At 29.1% G+C, this 26,564-nt stretch overlaps 1 protein-coding gene and 1 long non-coding RNA gene across 2 annotated transcripts in view; one reads left to right on the top strand and one right to left on the bottom strand.

The window, feature by feature from the left end:
* Window positions 1–26,564, bottom strand: part of Kdm3 (Lysine demethylase 3) — a 497,450-nt gene that overhangs the window by 377,787 nt on the left and 93,099 nt on the right. Inside the window, exon 2 of the mRNA XM_014418050.3 lies at window positions 1,993–2,151. Within this exon, the coding sequence (XP_014273536.1) occupies window positions 1,993–2,151 (159 nt within the window). The remainder of the gene's footprint in view (window positions 1–1,992; window positions 2,152–26,564) is intronic.
* The window catches only part of LOC106679117 (uncharacterized), a 48,877-nt gene continuing 29,661 nt past the window's right edge, over window positions 7,349–26,564 (top strand). Inside the window, exons 1-2 of the long non-coding RNA XR_001342901.2 lie at window positions 7,349–7,431; window positions 7,783–7,828. This is a non-coding gene — a long non-coding RNA (uncharacterized lncRNA). The remainder of the gene's footprint in view (window positions 7,432–7,782; window positions 7,829–26,564) is intronic.

The following is a 26,564-nucleotide window of genomic DNA, read 5'->3' as shown; positions in this document are numbered from 1 at the left end:
CTTCACTAGTAGTTATTATACTATAACAAATATATATACTGATATATAAGATGATACTGCTATATATACTGATATATAAGATGATACTGCTATATATACTGATATATTCTAGTATGAATATAATGATATTGGGAATGTTCTTGAGAGGTCAATCAGTACGCATAGGCAAACATCACCATGGGTATGGACTGCCTTTTATTATGTTAAGAGTTAGTTCAGTTAAGATATTCTCTTTTCCTTTTATCACTTTTCAGCAATAGCATCTTATTTGTTTGTTCCATAATTATTAAAATTAATTTACTGGGACTTTTGCTGAAAAATATTTAAATTTATAATTACATTCATTACTATCTGTATTTTCATTCTATTTAATTAAGCTTGTGCAGTAACTGCAATCTATTTAATATCTTATACTGAAACGAAGTGGAATAAATAAGCAAATATTATCTTATTTATTTTTTACTCCCTGATTAAAACCTTCCATGATGCCTAAAAAATTGAATAAAACTTTCAGTCGAAAAATATTTCAATAATCCAGCAATAAAAAAACTAAATACTACACGAAGGTAAATATCATGTAGTATTTAGGTAATGTGATGAATAGCACCAATGTATAACCATATATTGTCATTGCAATTTACATGATATGAGAGGATTACATATAGATTAACAAAAAACAATCGCTGCCTTAGTTCGACAGGGTGACCTTGAACAATTCAGGGACAGAGACAACCACAGTTTTTAAGTTATTATTCTTTTAATTTTAATAAAAAATGATTAACCGAAGCATTTTGTATTGATCTGATAGAGGTCTGTGATTGATTCAACTTCTAATCAGTTATAAAATATACCATAATATATTGCTATTCACAATAATTTCCTGAATTGTTACTTTTTTTTTTTTTTAAACATACAGCTGAAAATATTTAATTTTCCTTAACTCGAGAGTAAATTGAAACCTTAAGGCTCTATTTGGGTGAGATAGATAAAAGAGCAACAGAGCGATAAATGTGTGCCAAATTAAATTCACAAGGGAGTACTGTAAAATAAATTTTTAAGTCTCTATTGTTCTCCTCTATCAGCTTATGTATCTTGAAATAATGTAATTTTTATTTTTAAAAATTTATAAGGACTAAGTATTTGAAAAGATTCCTATGTTAAGCCTTTAAGCCACCTCATGAACTTTGATCTGGATTTATTTTGGGTCACATTCTAACATTTAAAATTCTGAATTCAATGGCTATTTTCTGGGGGAAAAAAATCTAAGAAAACCTGCAACAGCTAAGCAGCATGTTCAACTGGACCTTTAGCTAAGCCACTTAGACTTCAGATTTTTCGAAGTGGTGCTACAGATAGTTATTTTTAGAAAAGATCTTTTAGTTCTTGAAGTTCAATAATATTTATTCTATATTTTTTAAAATTGCATTTATTGGAATAAAATATAATTCAGTATACATAAATATAAGAATAATTCTTCAATAAATAAAAACACAAAATATTGCAGATTTAGGAATGTTGTAGAGACTCGGAACTTTCAACTATGTAAACTCAATGCCTTGAGAGGTAATGCAGTAGTTATAAAAAAAAATAAATAAATAATAAAACATGGTGAAAAAATTACACTGTTTCAAGACACATTCGCTAATCATGAGGCACTAGAGATCTAAACCTTGGGTGATAGGAATTATTTTGTGAAAGTTTATAAATGAATAATTTGGCAGGCATTTGTAAGCTATTCTACGTCAAAGTAAAAATATGGGGCTTGGTTACGCCATTGTCAGGCCTGCCTTTTTGGCTTCACATATCCTTGCCTTTAACTTCCTCCATTATACTTCTTCCTCCTTAAATTAATCCTCTTCCCTTCCATACTTCTCTTTACTTACTTATTTTACATTCACTTTCGGAATGATTTTCACCTTCCTTCAAATACTTAAGATAAGTATAATGATCAATATTTTATGTTTATGTAATAGAGAATAAGTTCCATCGTACCAGGGCAGGGCCGAGGGAGGAGGAGGGTGACCTTGGGGACTCAGCTCTGCTGCACCAGATGAGGGTCCTTTCGACCAGGAAGACCTGGAAGGTACCGCCCTTGTGGGGCTGCACCCACTCCCTCCGCTCCCACTCTCGGTCGTCGTACTCCACCAACAGCTGCAACACAATAATTACAAAACATTAATTAATTTTAAAAAAAAGTGTTAAGAAAGGGGGGTTAGAGTTCGACCAGTTCAATAAAACAGTGGAACTAAAGTAATTTCAAGTAGAATTAAATTATCATATTTTTTAATTAAGGAAGAATATAGGTACGATTGTATGCGAAATAATGCTATTACAGGTAATAAAATTACCAAGAGCATTGAAAACATCAAATAATCATAACATAATATCGCAACTGTAGGAATAAACAAGTTTCATTTGAATAAAAAAAAAAAATACAAGCTAGAAATACCTGAAATACGAAACAAGGTCATGTCTTATAAGGTTTTTATTTGAACTCCGCATTCTAACCGATTTGTACCTTACTTTGGACAATTCCTTACGTAGTCATTTGATCATATAAATAAATACAATTTACGAAACTCTCTGGCTTCAGCTACCCTCCCACTGACTCGGACATTACAGGCATTCGACACACTGTCATATGCCTAATACGGTTGATAGTAGGTTGTAGCATCTTTCCAACCGGGTATTAATAATGACCTGGTATTTCTTATACTTGTTTTAAATATGACATTTTTATTTTATTTTCCAATATTACCGGCTCTTTTTCCTATTCTGGGATTTATTAGCCTTCTTACTTTAGTATCAATATTATACCAGTGTGCTAATGGTTCCAACGATTTGGACATATTTTATTAATAATAATGCTACCCTACACTGATGGGATTGTTAAGCTACTGTAAGCTCCTACTCTCATGTTACAATAGGGGTATTTATGATCTTTAGTTTAACATGTTAAATGGAAAAACTCTTGTTAAATGGAGAAATATTTTCTTCTTTTACCATGTTAAAAAGACATAACATATAAAATGGTTGAGAGTCAGTTAAATGGAGAATGACGTCACACAACAGACCGTCATCATTTGGTTTGTTGTCGTGTTAGGTTATTTGCTCGTAGTTTGTGTTTTGATTGTATTAGTATTTTTTTTAGATGGTTTTATAACTAATAAACCAATGGATGACAAATTATAATAATGATGTAATGACAGTTCTCAATTAGCTCATCTCGATTCTCTTCCTCACAAGTTAGAAGATCAACAAGACACTCAGCAGCCAAACTTTTAGCCAACTTTTCACTCAATTTAGGCATATTGTAATAAATTACATTATTCAAAACTTAGAAGTAAACAACAACACGAAGTTTAGGAAGGAAAGGTAATAAAACAAGTTGCTCAGAAATTCCACTAGGAGCACGTATATACATTTAACATGGTAAAACATTTTACATTTAACATAACATCATGAATACCCCTAATATAAAACTTTTCCTGATAAAATTAAGCACCGTTACCTCTCCCCATCACCACTTCCGTCTCATCTCTTCAGCACTTGCGTTACGAAATCAATCTACTCCCATATAATTTTTTTTTTCTTTAGTTGTAGAACGTTGGTAAAGATGGGTGACTTAAAAAACAGCAACCAAAACATATACAGTAAATATAAGTTACTACAAAAAAAAAAACAACTTTTAACAGTGCTGCATTGAGTAGCTATATATATAGCATACTAAAACTAGTTGGACAATTGCTTATTATTATCATGTTAAATAGGAACAGACAGTAAATATAAAAATATAATAGTGGTACATAATTAGATTTTCTTATTGTTTTAGTTATTTAATATTTTCATATTTGTTATAATATTATTTTTTTTTTTATCATTAACCTATGTCTACATCTAATTATCTCTCAGTACAACAAATAGTAAAAATTCTAAATATATAAAAATATTTATACATGAAAATCCTATATACATAGGTCGTGCACAGATATATTTGATGAAAATTTTTAAAAAATGCTATACAATAAAAAATGACATACAAGCATAGAAAATATGTGTGATAATTATAAAAAGCTATACACATTTTAAAATAAGGGACAATAAATAAAAAAATAACATACAAAAAGTAATAAATATATATATTACTCTAAATTTCTGCATTATAAAATCATTGTGGTGGTTGACTATTGTATGCTTGGCTAGAGCTAATATGTTGATGTAAATCCCAGAATAGAAAATCGTGTTCGAATTATAAACCAATAAATAAAGTTAATTTTGAAGTCCTGAATACTCGAGATGGTGAGTATCATCATGAACAATAACAAGTTTAATATTTAATTGTTACCTGTATCGATACTATCAGGATAAGGTTTAAATTAAACCATTCCAAAGCATGGAGTAATATGAGCTCTTATGTAAGTTACACTGGAGATCTGCTGGAGAAGCGAGTTAATTAAGGTACTATGTTACAACAGGATGGGGCTAGGAGGATGGAGTGCCGGGGATCGCTGATAAATTTAATTACACGGTAGTTATCGGATAACCGAGTTTTATTATTAAAATTTTTAAACTAAATAACTACGTTATTAGGGCATGTATGAAATTTAAAACAATTAATACTAAAATTAAACAACAGCAATATTAAATATCAAAAATATCTATACATAAATTTATTTTGGTTGCTTGTTTTTTTAGGGGGGTTCATTTTTCATTATTAAATATCAACACAAAAGACTAAGGTAAGAACTCTATTGATCAGAATAATAACAAAAACTTCAGTTTTATTAAATAGCTTTAAATATTTCATATTTTTCTAATGTTTCGGAAATTCGTCTTCGGCCTTGTCACACATTAAAATCAATTTTCAAACATACCACTCCTGGAAGTATTTGTGCGAGTTCACTTCATGTTTGATAATTAATAGTCAAAAATGGGATTTTTAACAACGCTATTGAACAAGAATATTTCAAATTAATTTTCTCATAATAAAATAAGGCAGATTTATTTACTCCCCGATATAGGGTGATAAAAGTAAGGATAATTATATAATTTATTTTTATTATGAAATAAATTTGATTGAATAGCATGAGATAAAATTTGAACGTGTGAATGTAGTTAATTATCGAAAGCATAGTTCGTAGTAAGTAAATATAAACAAATTAAAGAAGAGTGGATCCAGGGATATTTATTTTTGTGAGTGGTAGGGAAAGTAAGGCTTACCATTAACAGTTTGCCCACAGACCTTGAAGTAATCATACAACAGGCTGGAAGTATGACAAATGTTTTTGGAGTACTTTTTTTTTGTTTATAAATTAGATACACTCTTCTGTATAGTATATTACCATTTTTAATTTTCAGTTCATATTTTCAAAGGTATATGAGAAACATGACACGTAGAATTATGGGATTCTGCCTTTTATTGTCTGAGGAGGCATTAACAGGATATATCAGTTATTAATAACTCATTGACATCAAATGATACAGTTTGAACCAATTTGAAACTAGTTCGATCTTGATTAGGATTCCGCTCATATTACTCACAGACCTGACCACTGGACTACATGAATAAATGTTGAGTTTTAATCTAAAAAAAAAAATAGAACAAAAGAACTTTAGGACATTTACTTAATTTTAATTAATAAAAAAATTTAATTAAAACTAAAAATTAAATATATTCGTTTAGTAATGCCTTATTTAGGTAAAAAAATTTAAGCAAATTTTTTTAAAGCAAAATATTACAAAAATGCAGTATGAAGTATTGACATTAGAAGGCATATTTTGAACGCCATTTTTTCAATTGGTTATTTTAGTATGAGAATTTTCCCTTTTTTCTCTTGCCGTTGATCCACCAATGATTTTTCAAAATTATAATCAAGGTAAACTATTATCCAATATAGTTTGAATTAAAAATAAAAGGTAACAGAATCAATTAAAAATCTGAATTAAGTATTATCCCATAACCTATATAAGAGAAACGTCTCCAAACATATCAGATAACGTAATAGCCTTGTCAAGGATTCCAAATAATAAAGAAAATTTGTTTGATAATAAAATGTAATACAGAAATAAGAAAAGAAATTAAGTACTTGATAAGTAGCGATTAAAGTTAGGAGCATCCATTAAATATTTAGGCTCTTAACAAATTAACAAAGTTCCAATTTAATATTGCATGGTTGGTCTGAAACTGTTTTCTTTTAACATATAATTGATTTTAATACTACAAATTAAAGCATTAATATAGTATAACTATTGATATTATGGGTATACTTAATCATAACTCTATCCAAATAAACATAAAAATGTAACCATTTGATAAACATGAGTATTTCGAAAATCACTATGTTATTTAGAATTAATACTACAAGGAATGAAAACATATACATTTTTCACCTTTGTGTCTCAAAATATCTTATATAATCTTATATGTAAAAAAAAACATGTTCGTAATTAGAATTTCAAAAAAAATAATCACTACTGATACGATAATATTTAACCCGAACTAAATTTAAATTTTGAATTCATTTTCAGCTTTATGGTGGTGAAATTAACACTAACTGTATATGACCTAGAATCAGATTAACAATTTTAAAAAATTTATATTGTACTATTTTGCGTATATATAACCACATACACACAAAATAAAGTTCAGATAGGACAAAGTTTGAAGTAATTCATTTTGAAGTTTAGTAAAGTTGAGTGAAGTTGAAGCAAAGGCGACGTGTACCCTATCTGTTGGCCGTAATGCTAAACTAACAACAAGGCCAATACAAAATGTGTTCTGTACAGCATATACACACTAATCGTATCAGTATAATTGGTTAAATAATAAGTTGATTAAATATTGTATGAAATGTTTAGGTTCAAAAATGAATTTTCAAACAGATTTTATTTTTTTAAATAAAAGTTTAAAGATAAAATATTTTGACTATGTTTAAAATGATTAATAGATTTTTACTTAAAATGGATTATATAAGTTCGAAACAGATGAACTTTAAATTTACTGTTAAATTTCTAAAGATTATCTTACGGAATCAATATTTAAGTATAATTGTATATTAATAAAGGCCGGCCACCTATTAATATTTTTCTTGTTACCTCTTTGCCTCCAGGCTGAGAAAAGCTTTGTAATTAGTGAAATAACGATGTTATCTTTTAATGTCAAAAGATAAATAAACACAAAAAGGGGGTGTGTGAGGAACATGAGGGCAACAATGGAGGTTTCTAGAGAAGGCCACTAGGGGCAGCACCTACTGGAGTGGTGGGCGTGTCCCCTACTGCCCCGCCCCCTGCAGCCATCTTGCCCCTTCCCCCTCTCCAATTGGTCCACTCCCACCCCGGGGTGGGCCAGTTTCTTCTGTGATAGGGTGGGGTCGTCATTCTGTCTGATTTACTGCCCTATATACTCGTCCGCCTCTTCCTGCTATGTAGATGGTATATAGTCATCTAGCTCCCTTTACCCAACATCTAAACCGTTGTTTGTTTATACAGTTTCCAAGTTTGAATACAGAAACTCCGTTCATGTTTTGAATAATGTTTCCTTAAAAATTAATGTACCTACTGTTTGACATAGTAACCTAATTAAACTAACAATAAGAGTAAACATGAGCCGAATGACTACTAAATAATTTAAATGCTTTTCATATAGAACAACATGATAAATAATTCAGTTAACTTAAAAAAATAAAAATTGAAAAAGTATAACGAACATTAACATAGTTTAATTATATTACAGAATAATACAGTTGTAAAAAAAAAAATAAAAACAGGTCAAATAATTTACAGATGTGATACCTGCGACCTTCAACCTCAGCAGCATTGCGTAACCAAGGTAAGTCAAGGAAATCGATAAGTGTTTCATTATTCCCTTCCTCTATCCTACGAATATTAACGTTCCGTCGTATTTAATTATACAAAAACCTTTTAAATTAAACAATTCAAAATGTTTTGATATTTTTTAATCCTTATAGTGATATTGAAATCATTAAAATGCTACTTTTACGGTACATTAAACGGGATATTTTTTGTGAAGCAGCCGACCGAATCGTAACACCAGCAGCCGGAAATACACGCAGCCCTAATCGGGGTTGATACCCTCTTTTCAACTGACAATGAGAGAACGATTCAACACGTGTTTGTAAAGGCCGATTATTTAGACACACAGCATGTCAATGGTTTTGGACAACCACTTCTTCTCATAAGTCAAAACAGCGCAGAAATAACACTAGAAAATTGCCAATATAATCTATATATTTTTCGTTTTATCTATATTTCCAGTTTTTTATAAATTGCTGATATTAAGTTTTTTCTTTATGTAAAGCACTGTTAACTATTCGAGCCAATGAAAAATATTAAACTAAACGTCAATAGAATTAGTCCTTCGATTTCAGTCATTAATAATTCTTTTATAAAAATTCCTTTGGTTTGATAACTATTATTTATTTTCCACCTAACCATGCCTGTTTGGCAATACGGAAGTTTATAACTATTTCAAGAGAGTTTAAATGCCTTAAAGGGCTTATTAATTTTTAATTGAATAAATAAACAAAGAGTCTTGAAACCGCAAAAATAGTTTGTAAACTACATCTCGCAATAATTATAGATTAAATCTATTTTTTACGATGTTCCTCTAAGAATCAATTAGTTTATATTGCTTTATATACGTTTGTTGAAATAAAGGTTTATTTTTTTATAAGTTTTTTTTTTTTCAAAGACCCTATTTGAAATGAGGTTTTGTTTCATGTTTTAAAAAGTAACAACGTTTCAGATAGAAACAATACCCCACTATACAGACTCTGTTAAACACAAAACTTAATTGCAAATAGAGGCTTTGAAAAAAAAAAAAAGTTCTACAATTTCTATAAAGTGCAACAAAGGACAAATGTCTGACTTTTTTTTTTTTTTTTTAATTAATGTTGTATTTTGTACTAAATATATCATTTAAAGAAATATTAACATTGAATCCTTAATTATACCATTGTTCAAGCAATAGGTTATTTACGAAATAAAACAAATAAAAACATGGTTAAAAGCTATGTAACTCACAACGATATTTTGGTCAATGATGTAATTATAGAAATAACTTAATAATTAAAAAGTCTTAATAATAATTTTAAAAGTAGGAGCCGAAATCCATTTGAGGTTTTAGTCAGGAGCGAGTTGTTTCAAATATTACTATAATGAATTTTAATAACTATTCCTAAAACTATAATAAATATAACAATAAATCATATAAGATAAATTTCTAGATAATATATTGTAATTTACAATATATAAATCGTTATAAATACCTAGATAAACGAATTTCGAGATATTCATGAACTTTTAAAATTGCGTAAAACTGGACTAGACAGTTTTACAGATTTTAAAGCTATGCGATAAAAGTAATTATCAAATTTTAAAATTATCTAATTATCAGTAGAATTTCTTATCAACACTTGATTTAACTGTTTTTGGAAGACTTTATTTCAACACGCGAATATTTTGTGTACCTACCAAAAAAATTAATTTAAATATTTCAGTCAAACAGACCCTTGAAAGGACAAAATCTGGACAAACGACAAACTTGGAAACCCCATTCAAGACTGGAAAGGCATAAAACTGTCCGTGGATTTTAACTATTACAACACTTTACTAGAAAAACGGTCTAAACATCCAATTAATTGCTGATGACTCATTTACTTAACAATAAATTAAATAAGACCTATTTGGACTTACGCAGTTGAGCTTTGAGCTCCACTAAACCCATGGAATACTTCTTATATGCAATCCTTACTTCGTAAAAAATAATCATTCATAATGATCTTAATGTTCTATATGTATCCGGTTTGACCTGAAGCAGATATCAATCTTTTCATAATAAACTTCCTAAGTGTATAAGCTTGTTTCTAACCCTGCTTCCTCTTCAATTCCTGATAATTAGCGCCTGGACTCTCCACAAGACATGCCATTGTAATATAACAAAAATAATATTTTCTAGTTACAAATTTTATTTAATACAGATGTAAATTCAATAAATAAATTTAAAAAATATTTGAATGTGGCCCTCGTCGGTGTTAGATATCTTTGATTTTTTTAAAAATTATGTTGGATCATGCAGATTTATTTAAAAGAATGTCTGCTGAAATTATTATCCCCTTACCTGTCTACTTTTTAAACAGATTCAAGTAAAAACGAGTGCATATTTTTTTAAGTAAATTATAATGTGCTGAGTGAACAAAATTTAAATGACACTATGTGAACAGTACTTAAAAAAAAGGGTTAATTCTTTTTTTTTTTTATGTTAACTTATGCATCGATCATATGAGATATATTCAGGTAAGAAACAAAGCTAAAAATCTATTTTTTTTGATAAATGATTAAATATCACATCATCAAAATAAGTTATAAAAATTACAATAGTTAACAAAATTATTTTGGAATGTATAAATAATTAAAAATTCTAACTGAGACAACTTTGTAATATTTGAAAAAAAAAAATTGCCGTGAAGAAATTCAGTTCAAGTAGTGTGAAAATTATTTCCTCCCTCCCTAATTTCTTCATTGATTTTATATCATCAACTTTTAAAAATCACAATTTTTTCCCGAACAATCCAATAACTTTTCCTAATATTTAAATTAAAAAAATAATCTTTGTAACTCCATTTCGAAGTTGTAAAAAAACAGTGGAAACAAATATTTAAAAAAAATTAATACAATAAGAAACGTTATTTCTACGACTGTTAGGTCACTTGTGGACTATATTAGTTACGTTTCGTGCCACCACGTAGCGCTTTAAAACGTACCAAAAACAGTCTTTACGGTTCAGCTATTATTACGGTTTCTAATCTGAATTTCGAAAACGTGACGAAATTTGGGTCGAAGATCAACCTCACCAACTTTCACAACTTTTAAAAAGAAATATGTATGTATGCATTCATAAAATAAATTATCAAAATAAGTTCGATTAGACTATCAATATTTAAGCATAAGTGTCGTATAAAACAGATAAAAATAAAATTTGAAAATTTAATGGTTAGTATTTGAGCAAAAAATGAACTCTGTATACGATTAATTTACTAATTATGTATAGATAATTGATCGTATGTAAATTAGAAAGAGATGGGCCCAGTTGCGATCAAGAAAAACTAAAAAATAGTTTCAAAAACTTATTAATGGTCAAAATTTCTATCTATACAGTTCTTAGACAGAAGATATAAAATATATTACGTGAAACATAAATTTAAAATAGTAATTAAGTTAAAGATGAATACCAAAACGATATATTACCATAGTAATGAGTAATAAATTGATAAAAAAGAATATATATTATTAAATAGATCTATAATTAACCAAAACATATATTTACTGACTTAGTAACTAATAATAAAATAATAAATTAATAATATTGGTGTTATTAATGTTACGCTATAGAAAGATAAATAATGAGAATGATAATAAATTAGAGAAAAACATAAGTGATTGAAATATCCAATAGTGAACAAAATTAATGCTTTGATGATAAGTGATAGATAAGAAAAGTAATAAATAGATTAGAATTACAGGGTAAATAATGTTGGATATAAATAAATATTTGAAACTATTTTTTTGTTTTTCTTAACCACAACACAGATCTCCTGATTATTTTACAAAGAATACAAATTATAAAAACAAGCAACAAGAAAAAAATGTAATTATTTGAGTTTAAAGTTTTACCCAAGGAAAAAAAAAAATCAAATGATTGATTTTTATACACAGCATAAGGTGAAGGATTCTCAAGACCAAAGTGCATTCAGTAGAAGCTTGGTAGGTTTATTGCGGGAATGAATTACTATAAATCCTTTAATAGCGTCTATTAATTTTACAACCGACAATTAAACACTTTTCTTATCTTTTTGGTACAGGGAATCGCCGTTTGTTTCAATACTTCTTCCTCTTATGTTCATACACTATTTAAATTTGTCTCTTTGCAAGAAGCGAGATTATTTAAAAATCGAATCAAGAATTTCGATAATTATTTGTGTCATAAAACAAGACAAATTAAGGATCCTTGGGTAATAATTAAAACTAATCGTGACCAATTACATTTCCGCAATTATTAATTGAAAACACGAGAGGATGAAGGTGCTATGTGATATTTTAGAAAAAAAAAAAAGATTTTTGCTTTGAAAAATATTTTGAATACTTTAATATATTTTAATATTAATGAATATATTAAGTGCACTAACGCATTTTTAAAAATCTTTTTATATAGCATGTATATTTTTTCTAAACCCAAAACTGTGGAAGTTCTCAAAAGTTAACAATTGTGTTTTCCAGTATAAAATAATAACAAAAATATTTAAATGAATTTTTCTCACGTTCATATGTTCATGATTTTACACCTTCATTATTCGTTTCTTCATTTGTAAATGATAATTTTTTTTTATCAATATATATTTATCAAGCCACTGAGTAAAGAATAACAATTCTAAGAAGTAAGGTCAAAGCAAACTTTTCCGGTGGAATGGAAAATATTCATTTGGGTCAGGATGCAAAGAGAAAGGCCATCGAGTTTTCACACGGTGAAAAATAACATTTTTTCATTTTCCCTCTATTACCAGGAAATTATTATTACATTTTTAAATGAGCATTATATAGATCATATTGCATTGTTCAATTCACACAACGCATGACAACTACATTAATCTTTTATAACTTTCGTCAATATCAGATTAGAGCTCTCACAGGCATAACTTTATGCCATTTCCTCATCAACATCATAGCTGAAGACAACCATTTTTCACGGCTTGACAACTCATTTCAGCTAGGTTCGATAAATCGCCGATTTCAGCACATCATTAGTTGTGGGAGGATTTGAAACACCCCTAATAAGAGTCAGTTCATGTTCTGTTTGGTTAAAAATTTAAAAAAATCAAGTATAAAAAAATTTTTTGTTTGAAATGAGGCCAGGTAATTTTTTTAGTACATTTGAACTTAAATAAAAAAAACTGACTATTGCAATAACTACCATGGAAAAACAAAAATTACCAAATTCTTTCATATTTTGTATTCACCTACTATTTATTACTGTTAAAAATAACAGATAATAATTTATTCAGTTCTAAATAAAATAAGAATTTAATTTTTCAAATGAACAAAATTAAATGCACTTGAAAATTTAGATAGGGATTTTATTTTTGTTGCTATAAAAAATTGTATTCAAGGTTTTCTTGATGTGTGAAAAATATAAATAAGTGATGTATGATGTGCGCAAGGCACCAGATTTTTAGAGTTCTATCGTTTAAGTACTTAATTTTAGCTTCTTTTTTCCCATTATACTACATTATTTAATTTCTAAAGAAGACGGAAATTTTAATTTTATAAAAAGCATGTATTATTCTTATAAAGATCTATGTAATATTTAAGTAAGAAATTAACAATTATGGTACTATGATAAAATTACGGCAAAATGAATGATTTTTTTTTTTTGCTCAAAACAGTTAAATGATTTAATTCCTTCTGGAAGAAATCATTTTAACTCAAGAAAATCTAGGAACGAAACTGAAAATAAAACAAAAATTTGAAAATGGACTAGTTGGAATTATACGCCTCAATTCAGTATTAAATCTATTCAGCTAAAACCCATGAAGGGTCAGGAATGCTTTTAATAGACCAACGGTTGTGCGAGGAGGTGATGTGGTCAGAATCACGTTCGACCCCCAGATTTTTCCCTAATTAAGAGTATCCACTTTATGAGTCTGGGAGGAATCTAGAGGGCTGACTCACGGAATACAGTAATAAATAAATAATAAAGTTTCACAGATGGTTTCGAACCCTGGTTCTTAGGGATAGTAGCAATCAATTCATTACTAATAAAGAAAAATTTAGTTTAATAAATAAATATATGTTGTAATATCGATAAAGGAGTAAATTTACTGTTATTAGTAATTATTCTTTATTTATAATTATCAATATTAAATTCTTCTTTCTTTGGTAATGTGAAATAATAACTATACAAATAAAAATTAATCAAAAACCTTTTTTTTTTAAAAGGGTGATTTTTAAATGATCTTTAGTAATTTTCAACAAATATAAAAAAGTATTTTCACACAATCATAAATTCTACTAGAATAATTTAAAAAAAATTTTGATTGACTTTCAATAAAATGTAATGCGGTAAATCACTAACAACTTATTTATTTATTTTACATTTACAAGGAAAAACGTTTAAACCATAAATTCACTGATATTTGTTGAACATAATAAATGCTGACATTTTTACTGACGGCAATATAAAATGGAAGGATTTTAGTATTAATTGAAAATTCAAGGTTAGGGGAAATCGAATCCAAGAGCACGCTAACAATGCACCTGTTTGCAATGATAATTCCATGCTGATTAAGTTGCATGTAGTTACGCGGTTATGCATGTCAAGAAACCATTTTGGTTCAGTAAATGGTAATCTAAAAGCTCATTCATATAATTAAGAAAGTGTTGATATTTGATATATTTTGTAATATAACTTCAACATTATATTACAAAAGAAGTTCGTTTAACAAAGCTTGAAAGAGTAGAAAACTTAAAAATAATGATCAATAAATAGAAAAAAAAAATACAATATCAGATATAAATTTTTTACAGAAAAAAATATAACTATATATATAGTTTATATTTACAATTGAATAAAGTGTAAACGTGGAAAATTACGATTTTTCTAGACAGCAAAAAGTCAAAAAGATACCAACAACGAACAAACATTTCAAATCCCATCTTTGTGAGAATTAGTTTCACCTATTTTTTCCTAATCTTTACTCGACTTGAATCATTTGCACAGAATCAAGCTTTATCATTATCAACCAAAAAATGCATTAAAGCTATTTAAAAAACAAAACAAAGTCACCAAGCCGTTTAGTTTTACTTCCCAAGGTTTCAAAAGTTTTTTTAGAAAAGGAAGACCTCGAAGACGAGGATGCAAGGAATGATAGGTTAAGAGTCAAGGCTGCCTGGTACTCCTACACCTTTGGTTAGCTTCATTATTTTATTCACCGGGAAAGGTAGAGGGGTTGAATATTACGTATTGTCTATTAAATTAATTTCTTACAAAAAATTATTTCATTTCATTGTTAAACATTTTATAAATGTGATACACACTGGGTGTCAGTCCAAACCTGTCACAATATTTTCTAGTTCATATTTGGAATTTAAAGTGCTACTAATGGGTAGTTTCTCTACATGATGTATCATACCATTAAGATCTTACTTCAAATTTACTTGTTGTATTTAATGTACAGTTGTAAATCTCAATAAATAAATTTAAAAAAAAAATTGGAAAATTAACTCCAGGTTGTCGAAACAGATAATTGAGAGACAATCAAATATATAGATTCTGATAGACAATTGTCAGTCATGTTTATAGTTATTAAATCTCAAATTATATATTTTTTACATAATGTATAGTTCTTAAAATAATTAGTTGAGGAAATTCTTTGTTCTAAAAATCTTTATTTTTTTTGGTAGGGCATGAATATGTAAACAATAAAGTTGCGAAACATCGCTTCAATATAATTGTCTTATTGACTGATCATAAATAAATAAATATATATCTGTGTATGCGTGTGTGGGTGTGGCTTAATTCTTAAAAGACCATTGTGAATTTTTTTAATTTTGTGATTTTTATACTAAAGGTTTTTAATTTAGTGAATCTTTAATTATAAAAAGGCCAAATAACGAACTAAAATAGGTTATATTTTATAGATTTAAAAATTAATTTAGGTTATACTTTGAATATTTACTAAATTGAAAAAATCTTTGGATAATAAAAACACAAAATTTAAAAAACAATTAACGCTGGTCTTTTAAGAACTCAGCCACATATATGCACATATGTATTTAAGATCCAAGATACAGATATATATTCATTTTTGAGGATCTCAAACCAGTCAATAAGACAATTATATTGAGCCGACGTTTCGCAACTTTATTGTTTGTATCGTCATGCTTTACAATGAAAAAAAAAAAAAACAGTTTTTTAGAACAAAGAATTTCTTCAACTAATTATTCAAGTATATTTAAGGAACTAAAATATACAGAGAATATAATTTCAGATTAATAACTATAAGAATTACTTACAATTTTTACATTTTATATACTCAATTGTCTATTAACATCTTCCATATTCCAAGTCAATCAATATATATTGTAGTTCACAACAGAGGAACAATTTCAACAAGTACATGTACAATATCGATAATTATTTATCATGTGTAATCGGCTGGCGATTTTAAGATTTTTTTTTTTATTTATTGCTATTTACAACTATACATTAGAATAAATTTAGTAAATTTGATCTGTTTTGTTGGAGTGAAACAGGCGTGCAGAGAAACTACCCATTGGTAGCACTCTAATTTAAGAGATTTAAATGAACTAACTGTGAAAGTATACTCATTGACTGAATACACTTACACCGTTTTTTTGGGAACCCATCCGAACATAATTTTTTATAAATATAAAAACTAAATGAAATTCCATATTACCACTTACTACTCAACTTAAAATTTCACAACAAATTATTCAAGAACATTCCATGATCATTTTTATTACATATTACTTCTCTTCTTCTATAAAACTGATTATTTACTTTAATAATCAGTTTGAAACAATTTAAATTGAGGCGAAATAAACAAATAAAGCGAGCCTTACATTCCGATACAGCTTTGTTGTCATAATAAAATACCTGAGGGAAGGAAGTGTTATGACAGCGGAAGACCTGCCGGCTGTTTAGATGCGACACTGGCGGCCAAGCAATGAACCAGTGTCAAGGTCACTTCCGGTACCCAGGCGCGACAACCTAACAGCCAATTTCCGGTTAATCTAGATGGCAGAGGAATTTTTTTCCCCCTTTTAAACGGTCTAATTATCGAAAAATACACTGGAGTAGACATTTCGACGATGCAGATGCTACTATCGATAAAATTATATATATAAATAATCGAAATTAAATTTTTCTGTAAATTCAAATATAAAATTTATTTTTTCTCGCATCTGTCATTTGTACTTCATTTGACATATTAAAATATCAATTCATGAATTGGGAGCGTTAAAATTTACATTACTTGAAAATAAACACGAATTAAAATATAAAATGTTATATAACAGGATTTATGAAACACCACGCGTTTGTTATGTGTTCATATTGATATCTAGTCCGCAAGTGTTTTATTTCCTCTCAAATCCATCAACGATAGATAATAATAAATGTATTGAGTATCATCCAAGACAAACTACACTTACCTAATCTTAATCTTTCAATGAAGGTCAGCAATCGATTCTGTACAACCATGATTTAAAACTAGAATTTTACAGTTTTATCCAAGTTACTGTTGGATAACTTTTCAATGACTTCATATATTTTTAATATTAAACACTGGCTTGAAGAAGGACTTATAATGGACGGATAGTTAACAGAGAAGTAATATATAATAAAAGGTCCCAAATCCCAAAACGAAAGTTAAGCTGAACGAAATTTCCCAATCCACGTTTCGGTCTACCCCTTAAAGAACGTTAGCAAGAATAATACCTATAATAAAACAGAGCTGTACGTATCTGCAACATAGATCAGTGTGTTTAAAAATAAAGAACTATTTTATTAATTTTTTTTTAGATTCGGGATAATTACAACAAAGCCATTGAAGAGTAATGACATTCTTCAAATGTCCAAAAATTTTAAGAAATATTTAACTTTAATTTTCAACATGTGATAGAATGCTCATTTGGCACCTTTTACATTTTTTAAGTGAGCTTTAGAGTAGATTTATTTTAGTTTTTCTGAGAAAAACCATAGATAACAGCTGAAAACACAAAATTTAATTTTTAGCCCATATCGTCGAGAATCGGACTATGGGTCATATGGACTTTTTTGTTCCTCTTAAGGTACAGTCTCTGCTACCACAATAAGACCACACCTATAGGAACACCATATATATATATTAGATGTGCAATAAGGGTGGGTTTAAAAAAAAAACATTAAATGGTTTAAAAAATAATTTCTAATACCTGAAAAATTCGTTTTTTTTTTAAACTCTAAAATTATACATATCCTGGATGGTATAGCCAAACTTTTAAAAAATAATGAAATTCTCTCCAATTTAAAACTAAAATAATTTTAGATGGACCAGTATCAGCATAGATTTTTATTTTTTAATATATTTGCACATCATGAACATTAATTTGGGAAGGTTTAAAACTGTCCCCGATTCCCTGAAAAAAAAAAGCGAAAATATGGGTAATTTTAATGTTTACCCATGTTTTTAAAGTATTGTTGAGTTATTCGGGCAGGTTCCAATAGAATTCTGTTCAATTTTTTAAAAACTAAAATATTTGTTCAGTCTATCTTTTACATAAAAATATTGGGTTGAAACACGAATTACAGGTAAAATGTTTGTTGTATCTTTAATTTGTTCTGATCCTTGATCGGACTAGCTGTGAGATATTGTGGGTTTAAGATATTTCCGATGATATAAAATTTCAGTTGTGGTTATTTTATTCTTGGTACAAGAACCACTCCCTTTACTTTAATGACAACTATGTACTATTACCAATCAAAATTGATGAGTCTGCCAAGTATAGATAGAGGAATACAATGGTGGCTGTTTCAAAACGTTAAAAAATAATTTATTTAAAAAAAAAAAAATAAAAAAATAAAAATAAAATTATCAAAAACACCAGGAAACGCAATAGAACATCATTTAAATTAGATTAACTTTGCTATGAGCTCTAATAGAGCTATTGGCGTTCAATATTAACCGAGAAATAGATTTTAAAAAGCAACATTTTATACAAAATGTACTGAAAAATCAGTAGTTAGTTATTGAATTTAGTTTGGTAAATCTATATATCAAAAACCATAAGACGTACAAATGTCTGCCAGCACTCAAATTAAAGCTAGTTAAACGTGTTTATGACGTTATTTAGTTAGTTAAATGTATTTTATGACATTTATCCTTCCTAGGATAAACATAACAAACCAATACATCAAGTTATAAAGATCAAAGTATTTGTTTGAATATATAGGAAGTAAAGTTACCGAAAAGATTGTAAATCCTAGAGCATTGCAATGAACTTGAAATGGAATAAAATAGTAATTTAAGTTTATGCCATTAAAACATAAAAATAATAAATGTATATGAATATTAAATTTTAACTAAATACAATAATCGCTATCAACCTTTCAATTGCTGTGATTTGATCTAATATATTTATACTACAAACAACGAAAATTCTGATAATACATTTTACTTGAAGATAATAGAATTAAATGACGATACTACTAATACCTTTGGTATGAAGATTGGGATTGTAAAGACACGACGTTGTGTTCCAATAGAATTTTTTTTTAAATACTTTTTTATTTATTGATAGATATTGCAATCGTGAACAATAGGTAATAGTAATGAATGATCTCATACATACTAAAATAAAAACAAAAAACTCTTAAAATATATACAAACAAAATGTATAAAAGAATAAACAAAATGTACATAATCAAACTATCTGTATGAAAAATAAATAAAATAACATAATGATAAAATAATATAGTCACTAGTCACATTTATACAATCTACCTGAGGATCCCTGAGCCCACTCTATCCCTCACGTGTGAGGGGTAGAGCAGAGCTCTAAAGATCCCAGCGCATCCCTCTCGCCGTATCACTGGTAGTGAGCCAGTGGAGGCTGAGCAAGTGCGCTAAAGCCCGCAAACACTCGAGTGGAGAATCTGACCATTGCCAAAACTCCAATTGTCCATTTTTATTTTAATAAGTCTCTTGGCCACTGCCGTTTACAACCTTCTAGGTGGGCTGTAGGGATGGGTGCAACTAGATAAGCTTTGAGCCAAAGGATTAGGATGGTTGGAAAGGTTTATATGGAATTTTGAGAATTTGGTTGGTATGAGGTCAAGGCGAATAGAATTAACCCATTTCATTGATGAAGGTTATGGTGAAGCATTGCTTTTAATTGATTATCAGGAGTGCAAAAATCAATATCTTTCATTCCAGCAAAAAGACTAATTACAATTCGATATAGTTCATTTAATCACCGCCCCATTTTCGGTGCAGTGGGAACAAATGGGTTAAAATGATTATATTAAAGTGGTAACATTAGAAACATGTAAGTGAAAAGTTCAAATACAAAAGAAAATAGCACCAATTAGGAGAAATTTCAATAAAATTATAAGTCATTAACATAATTTTAGGAAATAATTAATAACACAATGAATATTTTATGGTACCCGATGATTCACAAAATAAAAGGATTGTCCTGCGTGTGAAGGCAACTTATTGACCGCTAAACAAACGACCAGAACTTGCGTCTGACAGCTTTCACATATGGTAATATATATAAAGGATAGAAACATGATTTTTTTTTTGGACTATCAGCCTGGGAAGTTCCCCTTCTAGTAACGCAACATATAAAAAAGTTACACGCTCTGTGAGAGATAATCAAGAAATATTTCGCAACACATTTCCTCTGAACGGACAGGCTATGCTATTTCATAGTTCAAGACAGAAACTTAACCGGACAAGCTTCCAACCGTCCGGCTATCCTAAGAATCGAAATTTAAATGTACCTATTTCTTATAGGTCCATACTCTGCGGCAGGTGGAAATACACAATGAAAAATAAACAAACAATTACATAACAGCTTAATTTAACCAAAATCAAATACTGCGGTAAATAATATAACGCAGATACATCATGAAATAAAATGGAGAATACTACAACTCTGAAGTATTAATAAATAATTATTAAAAACATAACATTTAACATATTATTTGGATGATCGCCTCTTCCTCGAGACTAAAAAGACGAAATCTCAGAGAGCTAAATACAAGTCGAAGGTAAATATTTTAGAATTCTCAGTCCAAGAATATAACTTTGGAACATTACGATCTTTGTTTAAGTTAAGTTTCATGTGTGAAGCACAACTAAAAAAGTTTTTCAAAATTTAGTATGAAGTCTTCCAAAATTGATAAAAATTTTCGCAAGCAAACTAACCTTCATTTAAGATTCTAAACGAAACTGTTCCGACGGATTTTTATAACAATTATAAAAAATAGGAAATTGATGCAACATTCATAACTGCTGATCCTTTGCTTAGCTTTTGTATTTATCTCAAACCACAATCCCTTTTATGTAAACTATATATGAATTTAAATGAAGTAGGTTTTAGTTTATTTTTTTGTAAAGTAGACTACTAAAGTACTAACCTACTTTAATATTCTGCAACACACTTATGGAATTTCCATTGGAAAGGAATATTGTATTTTTAATGAAGTATTCTCTCAAACAGAATATAATTTCAAAAACAATTTTTCACTCCGTTTTCCAATTTCAGACGCTTTTGAAATATGTCTTGATTAAACTATCTTAGAGTTTCTCCTTGCCGTTTTAAGCAAATATTTCAAAAGTAATTAAGGACCGTTCCTCTAAGAGTGGCGGGTTTAGTTGTTTTTTTCTTTTTTTTACGGTTTGCCTATGGTGCGGAATATCGGATGTTAAGGACAAAATCGTTTGAGAATTCAATTTCCAGTAAGATTCGGCTGACCGAGAATACTCAAATGCCATTTAAGATAAGTTGAACAACACTATTCAATTAAAACTATTCGCACAAATATACTTAGGTAACTTAGAGCTATCAGTATGTTTTATACTTAATTACCGAGATTTTTTATGCTGAAAAAATAGTTTCATTAAATTTTGTAGTCACAACCTTGTAAGGGGGAGCCTCCCTCAAATACTGGGATTGGGTTTGTTATTTCAATAATGAACCCTGCAATATTTGTAATAAATTTATCTATGATAGTTTATATCATATAATTCTCCACTGTGTAAAATATGAGCATTTTTGACCGGCGAAACATAGAAACAATTTTCATTATTGGCAGTGCTGACAAACTAAACATATCAATATTGGAAGAAGATAGTAGACCGTATGAAGTAGATTGTAGGAAGACAGTCCGGGTGGCGGTCAATATAGTTACCAGATAGTAAATGAAAACTATTTATTGTAAACCGACGTTTCGTCCCACTTTGGAGGGCTTCGTCAGGGTTGTTAGATTGAAACAACGACTGTGTTTTGGACTTGAATCGTTCGCTGTGTTTCAATTTGACAGCACTGAAGAAGCCATGCAAAGTGGGACGAAACGTTGGTTATATTTGATTTTGATAGATTTTTATACCCTTATTGACCGCCACTCTATCTTCCTACAAACTACATATAAATGTAATTGTACATATCAACCTTTGTAAATCAGAAAATAAGGTAGTAAATTTCTTTGTTATTATTGTTATTAATTATTATTATTTTTGTGATGCTATTCATTTATGTAATATTATTGTTTCTTTTATATTTTAATTGATGTACCAGATTCTTAAAGTATTGTATGAAGTTTAGTGATTATTTGAGGTATATTTGTACAGTAAGATTTATCTTGATGAGTAATAGTTGATTGTGGACTGAGTTGGGCAAAAATTAGCTATGGATGAAACTAATCGCTAAAATTGCCAAGGATAAGATCCTTATTCATGAATGAACCATTGATAAATAAGTATGATATTCATGATAATTTTAGCTTCAAGTATAGCTAATTGTTCGCCCAACTCAAACCATGGTCAACTTTGAGATTCTCTATTTGTGAGAAGATTGGATACAAATACATGAAAAACATATATGTGAAATGTAGTTCTATATATATTTTTTTATTACTTAAATTTTAAGTAATTTACGATTTGTATATGTATCTTTGTATCTAGTTGTATCTTTCATTCTTAATTTTATAGTAGGAAGATAGTCCGGGTGGCGGTCAATAAAAGTATAAAAATAGTAAAAGAAAACTATTTATTGTTAACCAACGTTTATAGGGCTTAGTCAGGGTTAAATTAAAAACAATATACAAGCATTGTAAGAATTGACAAAACATTAAAATAAATATACAGAGAAAATACGAAAATATGTAATATATATAATATATAAAAGAAGAAATAATAATAATAATATATATAGGATGACTAAAAACTAGTTACTAATAGATACAGCCAGCAGGGCCCTGTTTCATAATAAAGTACAAACTAATACTATTAGTCTTGTAGATTTAACCTAATATAATTACACTGACTTGTACAGTAGTAACTTGTACTTTAGTACTTATTAAGCCCTGTAATATCACTTATAGTCCTCCCTATTCTGAAAAAAATAAGTATTAGTGTAATGGCCACGTTGTTTCTATACTTGTATTTTGAACTAATACTATTAGCTTTCTTTATGAAACAGGGCCTGACGTTGATTTACAATAAATAGTTTTCATTTACTATTTTGATTGACCGCCACCCTGACTATCTTCCTCCAACCTACTTCATACGGTCAACTATCTTCTTCCAATATTCTTGTAATATTACACTATGAATTTCCTTCAACACTACTTCCTATGTTTTTCTTATTCTTATACTTCCATTGAATCATTATGGTTGTTATATTTTTCTTTGTTCTTAGCCTTGATGAAGGCCTGAAATTCAGGCCGAAACGTTAGCATCAATAAATACATTTTAATTTATTTGTATTTTTTACTGACCGCGTCCCCAAGCATCTTCTACTCTAAGTTAACTTGCGACGAAGCAATAGCTGTACGAGGACAGAGCTATATCCCCCTCATCAAGTTATGCAAGAAATAACAGAACTGGAGGACCCGCCAGCCACCACGGTAGCTAGCGTTCCCGGGAGTTAATGACCTCTCCACGCCCTATCGACCGCCGAGCCAGCGGTCCCTCTACCATCTCTCTCCTAGTGCTCCTCTTTTCTCTCTCTCCAACTATGTATAAATAAAAATTTATATACATACTCCCGATCATAATTAGCCAACCTTAATTTAAGTTATAAATCAGCTTTTTTAAAAGGATCAACCAATACAGTTTCACTTACTTATTTGCAAGTAACTAAATTTTTTTTCAAAATGTTTTGAGTTTAAAATTAATTTTATTAATTTTGAAGAGACTTTCAGTATATTGTTTAGTAACGGAAAAAGTGCTCATGATATGAAAACTGCATTGAACATGGAATCACTCCATACACCGGTCCGAAAATTCTTCTCTAAAGCGATTACATTATTCCCCAACATAATTGTGCCCCCACCAAGATTTAAAAGTCTATCAGCATCTTTTGAATCAAGAAGTATTCAAAATTCTTTACAAGTGAGTCAAAAATTTTGTGAGGTAAGTTTCATTGATTAAGGGCGAATTGAAGGAACTGCACCTGATAAATAAAATTCGGGGTAAACCGAAACGTAGATGAGAAGATTGCATTAAGTCTGATCTGGTAGATTTGGGTTTGTAGGGGCGACACTGGAAAGATGTATGTAGAGAACGTTTGTTGGTATCGGCATCGTACTTTCGGGTTCGTTAAGTTTATTAAGATTCATTGAATACAATGAACTATGTACAGCATGTAGCTATGTTTTTGTAGTGTGTAATGGTAAAAAATTCTTACCCCAACAGTTATAATAAAAATATTTTTATTTCTTCTCATTCAGACCCCTTTACATTTTTTTGAAACGACGATATTAGTAATATAGAACCACTCCTCCAAAATTTATTTCTTGATAATAATTCAAATACTCTTTTTATATCAATCAGCTTATATTATAACGAGGCTTTGGATATGTATTCCTTAACATATGATTCTAATCTACGAATCCAAAAACTAGCCAAATTCATTTCATATTTCAATTTATTTAGTTGTTTCAATTTATTTAGAATTGTTTTCTAAATACGAAATATGACATGTGATTTAATTATTTTAAAAGATTTTTTTTCCTCATAATCTAATATCAAAACTATTAATTAAAAAAAAAAAATTGAAATTTTTGCAGTTTTCGAATGCAACGCCCCAATAAGCGCTATGCGCCCCTGTTGCTGTGTTGGGGGTTAACCTTTTACCACCAGTTAGTAACCGCTTAGGTCTATCTCCAAGGGCATGAAGGCATATTTCTTCCACGTGAAATTTTTATTTCATATCTACTTTTATCAAATAAGAAAAATATTTTTGAGGTTTAGGAAGGTAGTCAAAACGGAAACGCCATGAAACTATAATGAATCTTACGCACCAAAAACGAAAATACGTAAATCTTTAGGAAGGTAGGATTTTTATTATTTTAAGAAATATTAAAACGTTTTTGGAGGGAGCTATTAACATAATATATTATGTATAAAGTACTACTTACAGTATTTCTAATATTAAATAAGGATGTATATATAATATATGAATTGAAGAACTGTCTTAAATATAATTAATTATTTTGATACCTAAAACGCCAACAGTTCTTAATTAATATTCACTATTGAAATCCATCAATACAATCCTCCCATATATGTTTCGTTTGAACCCTAGGGTACCAACGCTATCTCTAACAGATTTCTTCGTTATCCAACTACTGCGTTCCTATTTCATTCGTATCGATGTTATCTGCTAATAATTATGAATTTTACCACATCCTGTAATTTCTTATTGATTCCTCATGTTTTTTTCAGTTGTACATTTTTTTTTTTTTTGGTAACATCAAAACATTTGTGATGATCTAAATTATTGAAGTTGTTTGGAACTTTCCTCTGTAAGAGCGAAGAGTGAAATCTGTAGGTAATCGATTGGTAAGGAATCGACCAACATTTTTTTGAAATTTTGAAGTAATTAATAATTAATTATAACCTTTATTTTTTCCGAAATCCAATGTTCTCTATATCACTATTAGATAAGGACATAAATTTCGGTTTTTTGTTAAGAAATGAAAAAGATATTGATATAACTTTTTTAAAAAATGGAAAAACAATATGTTGGTTAAGTTCCTTGAAGTATATGGGTTCAATTATCAAAAATACAAGTAAAAAAAATAAAAGTTCCATAAACCTCTAAGTTCATTAACCTCCAATTCTGGATTTATTCCTTTAATATAATAATAACGTGAACAGCTACGACCCAATGATGGGTCATGGTTTAAGGATTTGTAAGGAATCAATTTTTTTTTTAAGCACGGATATACAAGGTGATTTCCTTCCCATCACGCTCAACCGCCAGATTTTTCCCCGATCAAGGGTACTCACATTATGAGGCTAGGTGGACCCCATGAGGGTTCCAAAACCCAGAGGGTTGACTCACGGCTATAGTATAACAGAAAATAACTATCTGCCACAGCAAGATTCGAACTCAGGCCCTAAGATTTTATAGTAAGATGTCTTTCCACAGTGCCACCGCACTCTTTAGAATTTATTCCTTCATGATGTTTATTTTCTTCTTTGTTTTATTTTGTCTTAACTTTCTCGTCCATGCAGCTGTTTGTTATAAAAAAAAGGTATAATAGTAAAGTTTTTTTTTTCTAGAAATTTTACTGAACCTAACCGCTTTAACCACACCTGGAAAAAAATGTTCTTGCCCAATCCAATGTTTGCCCTCATAACCAATAATTTTTTTTTCAAAGAGACTTTGATGAACTGTAGCTACTAATTAAATGTTAAGAACAAAAAAAAAAAAATAAAATAAAAAATACGCAGTCCAATCCGTTTGACTAG

The sequence above is a fragment of the Halyomorpha halys genome, unplaced genomic scaffold, assembly GCF_000696795.3.
Source record: "Halyomorpha halys isolate HHAL.00 unplaced genomic scaffold, Hhal_1.1 Scaffold12.1, whole genome shotgun sequence".
NCBI classification, from domain to species: domain Eukaryota; kingdom Metazoa; phylum Arthropoda; class Insecta; order Hemiptera; family Pentatomidae; genus Halyomorpha; species Halyomorpha halys.
The sequence above is the reverse complement of the archived record's forward strand: the minus strand, read 5'-3'. Positions and strand labels throughout refer to the sequence as shown.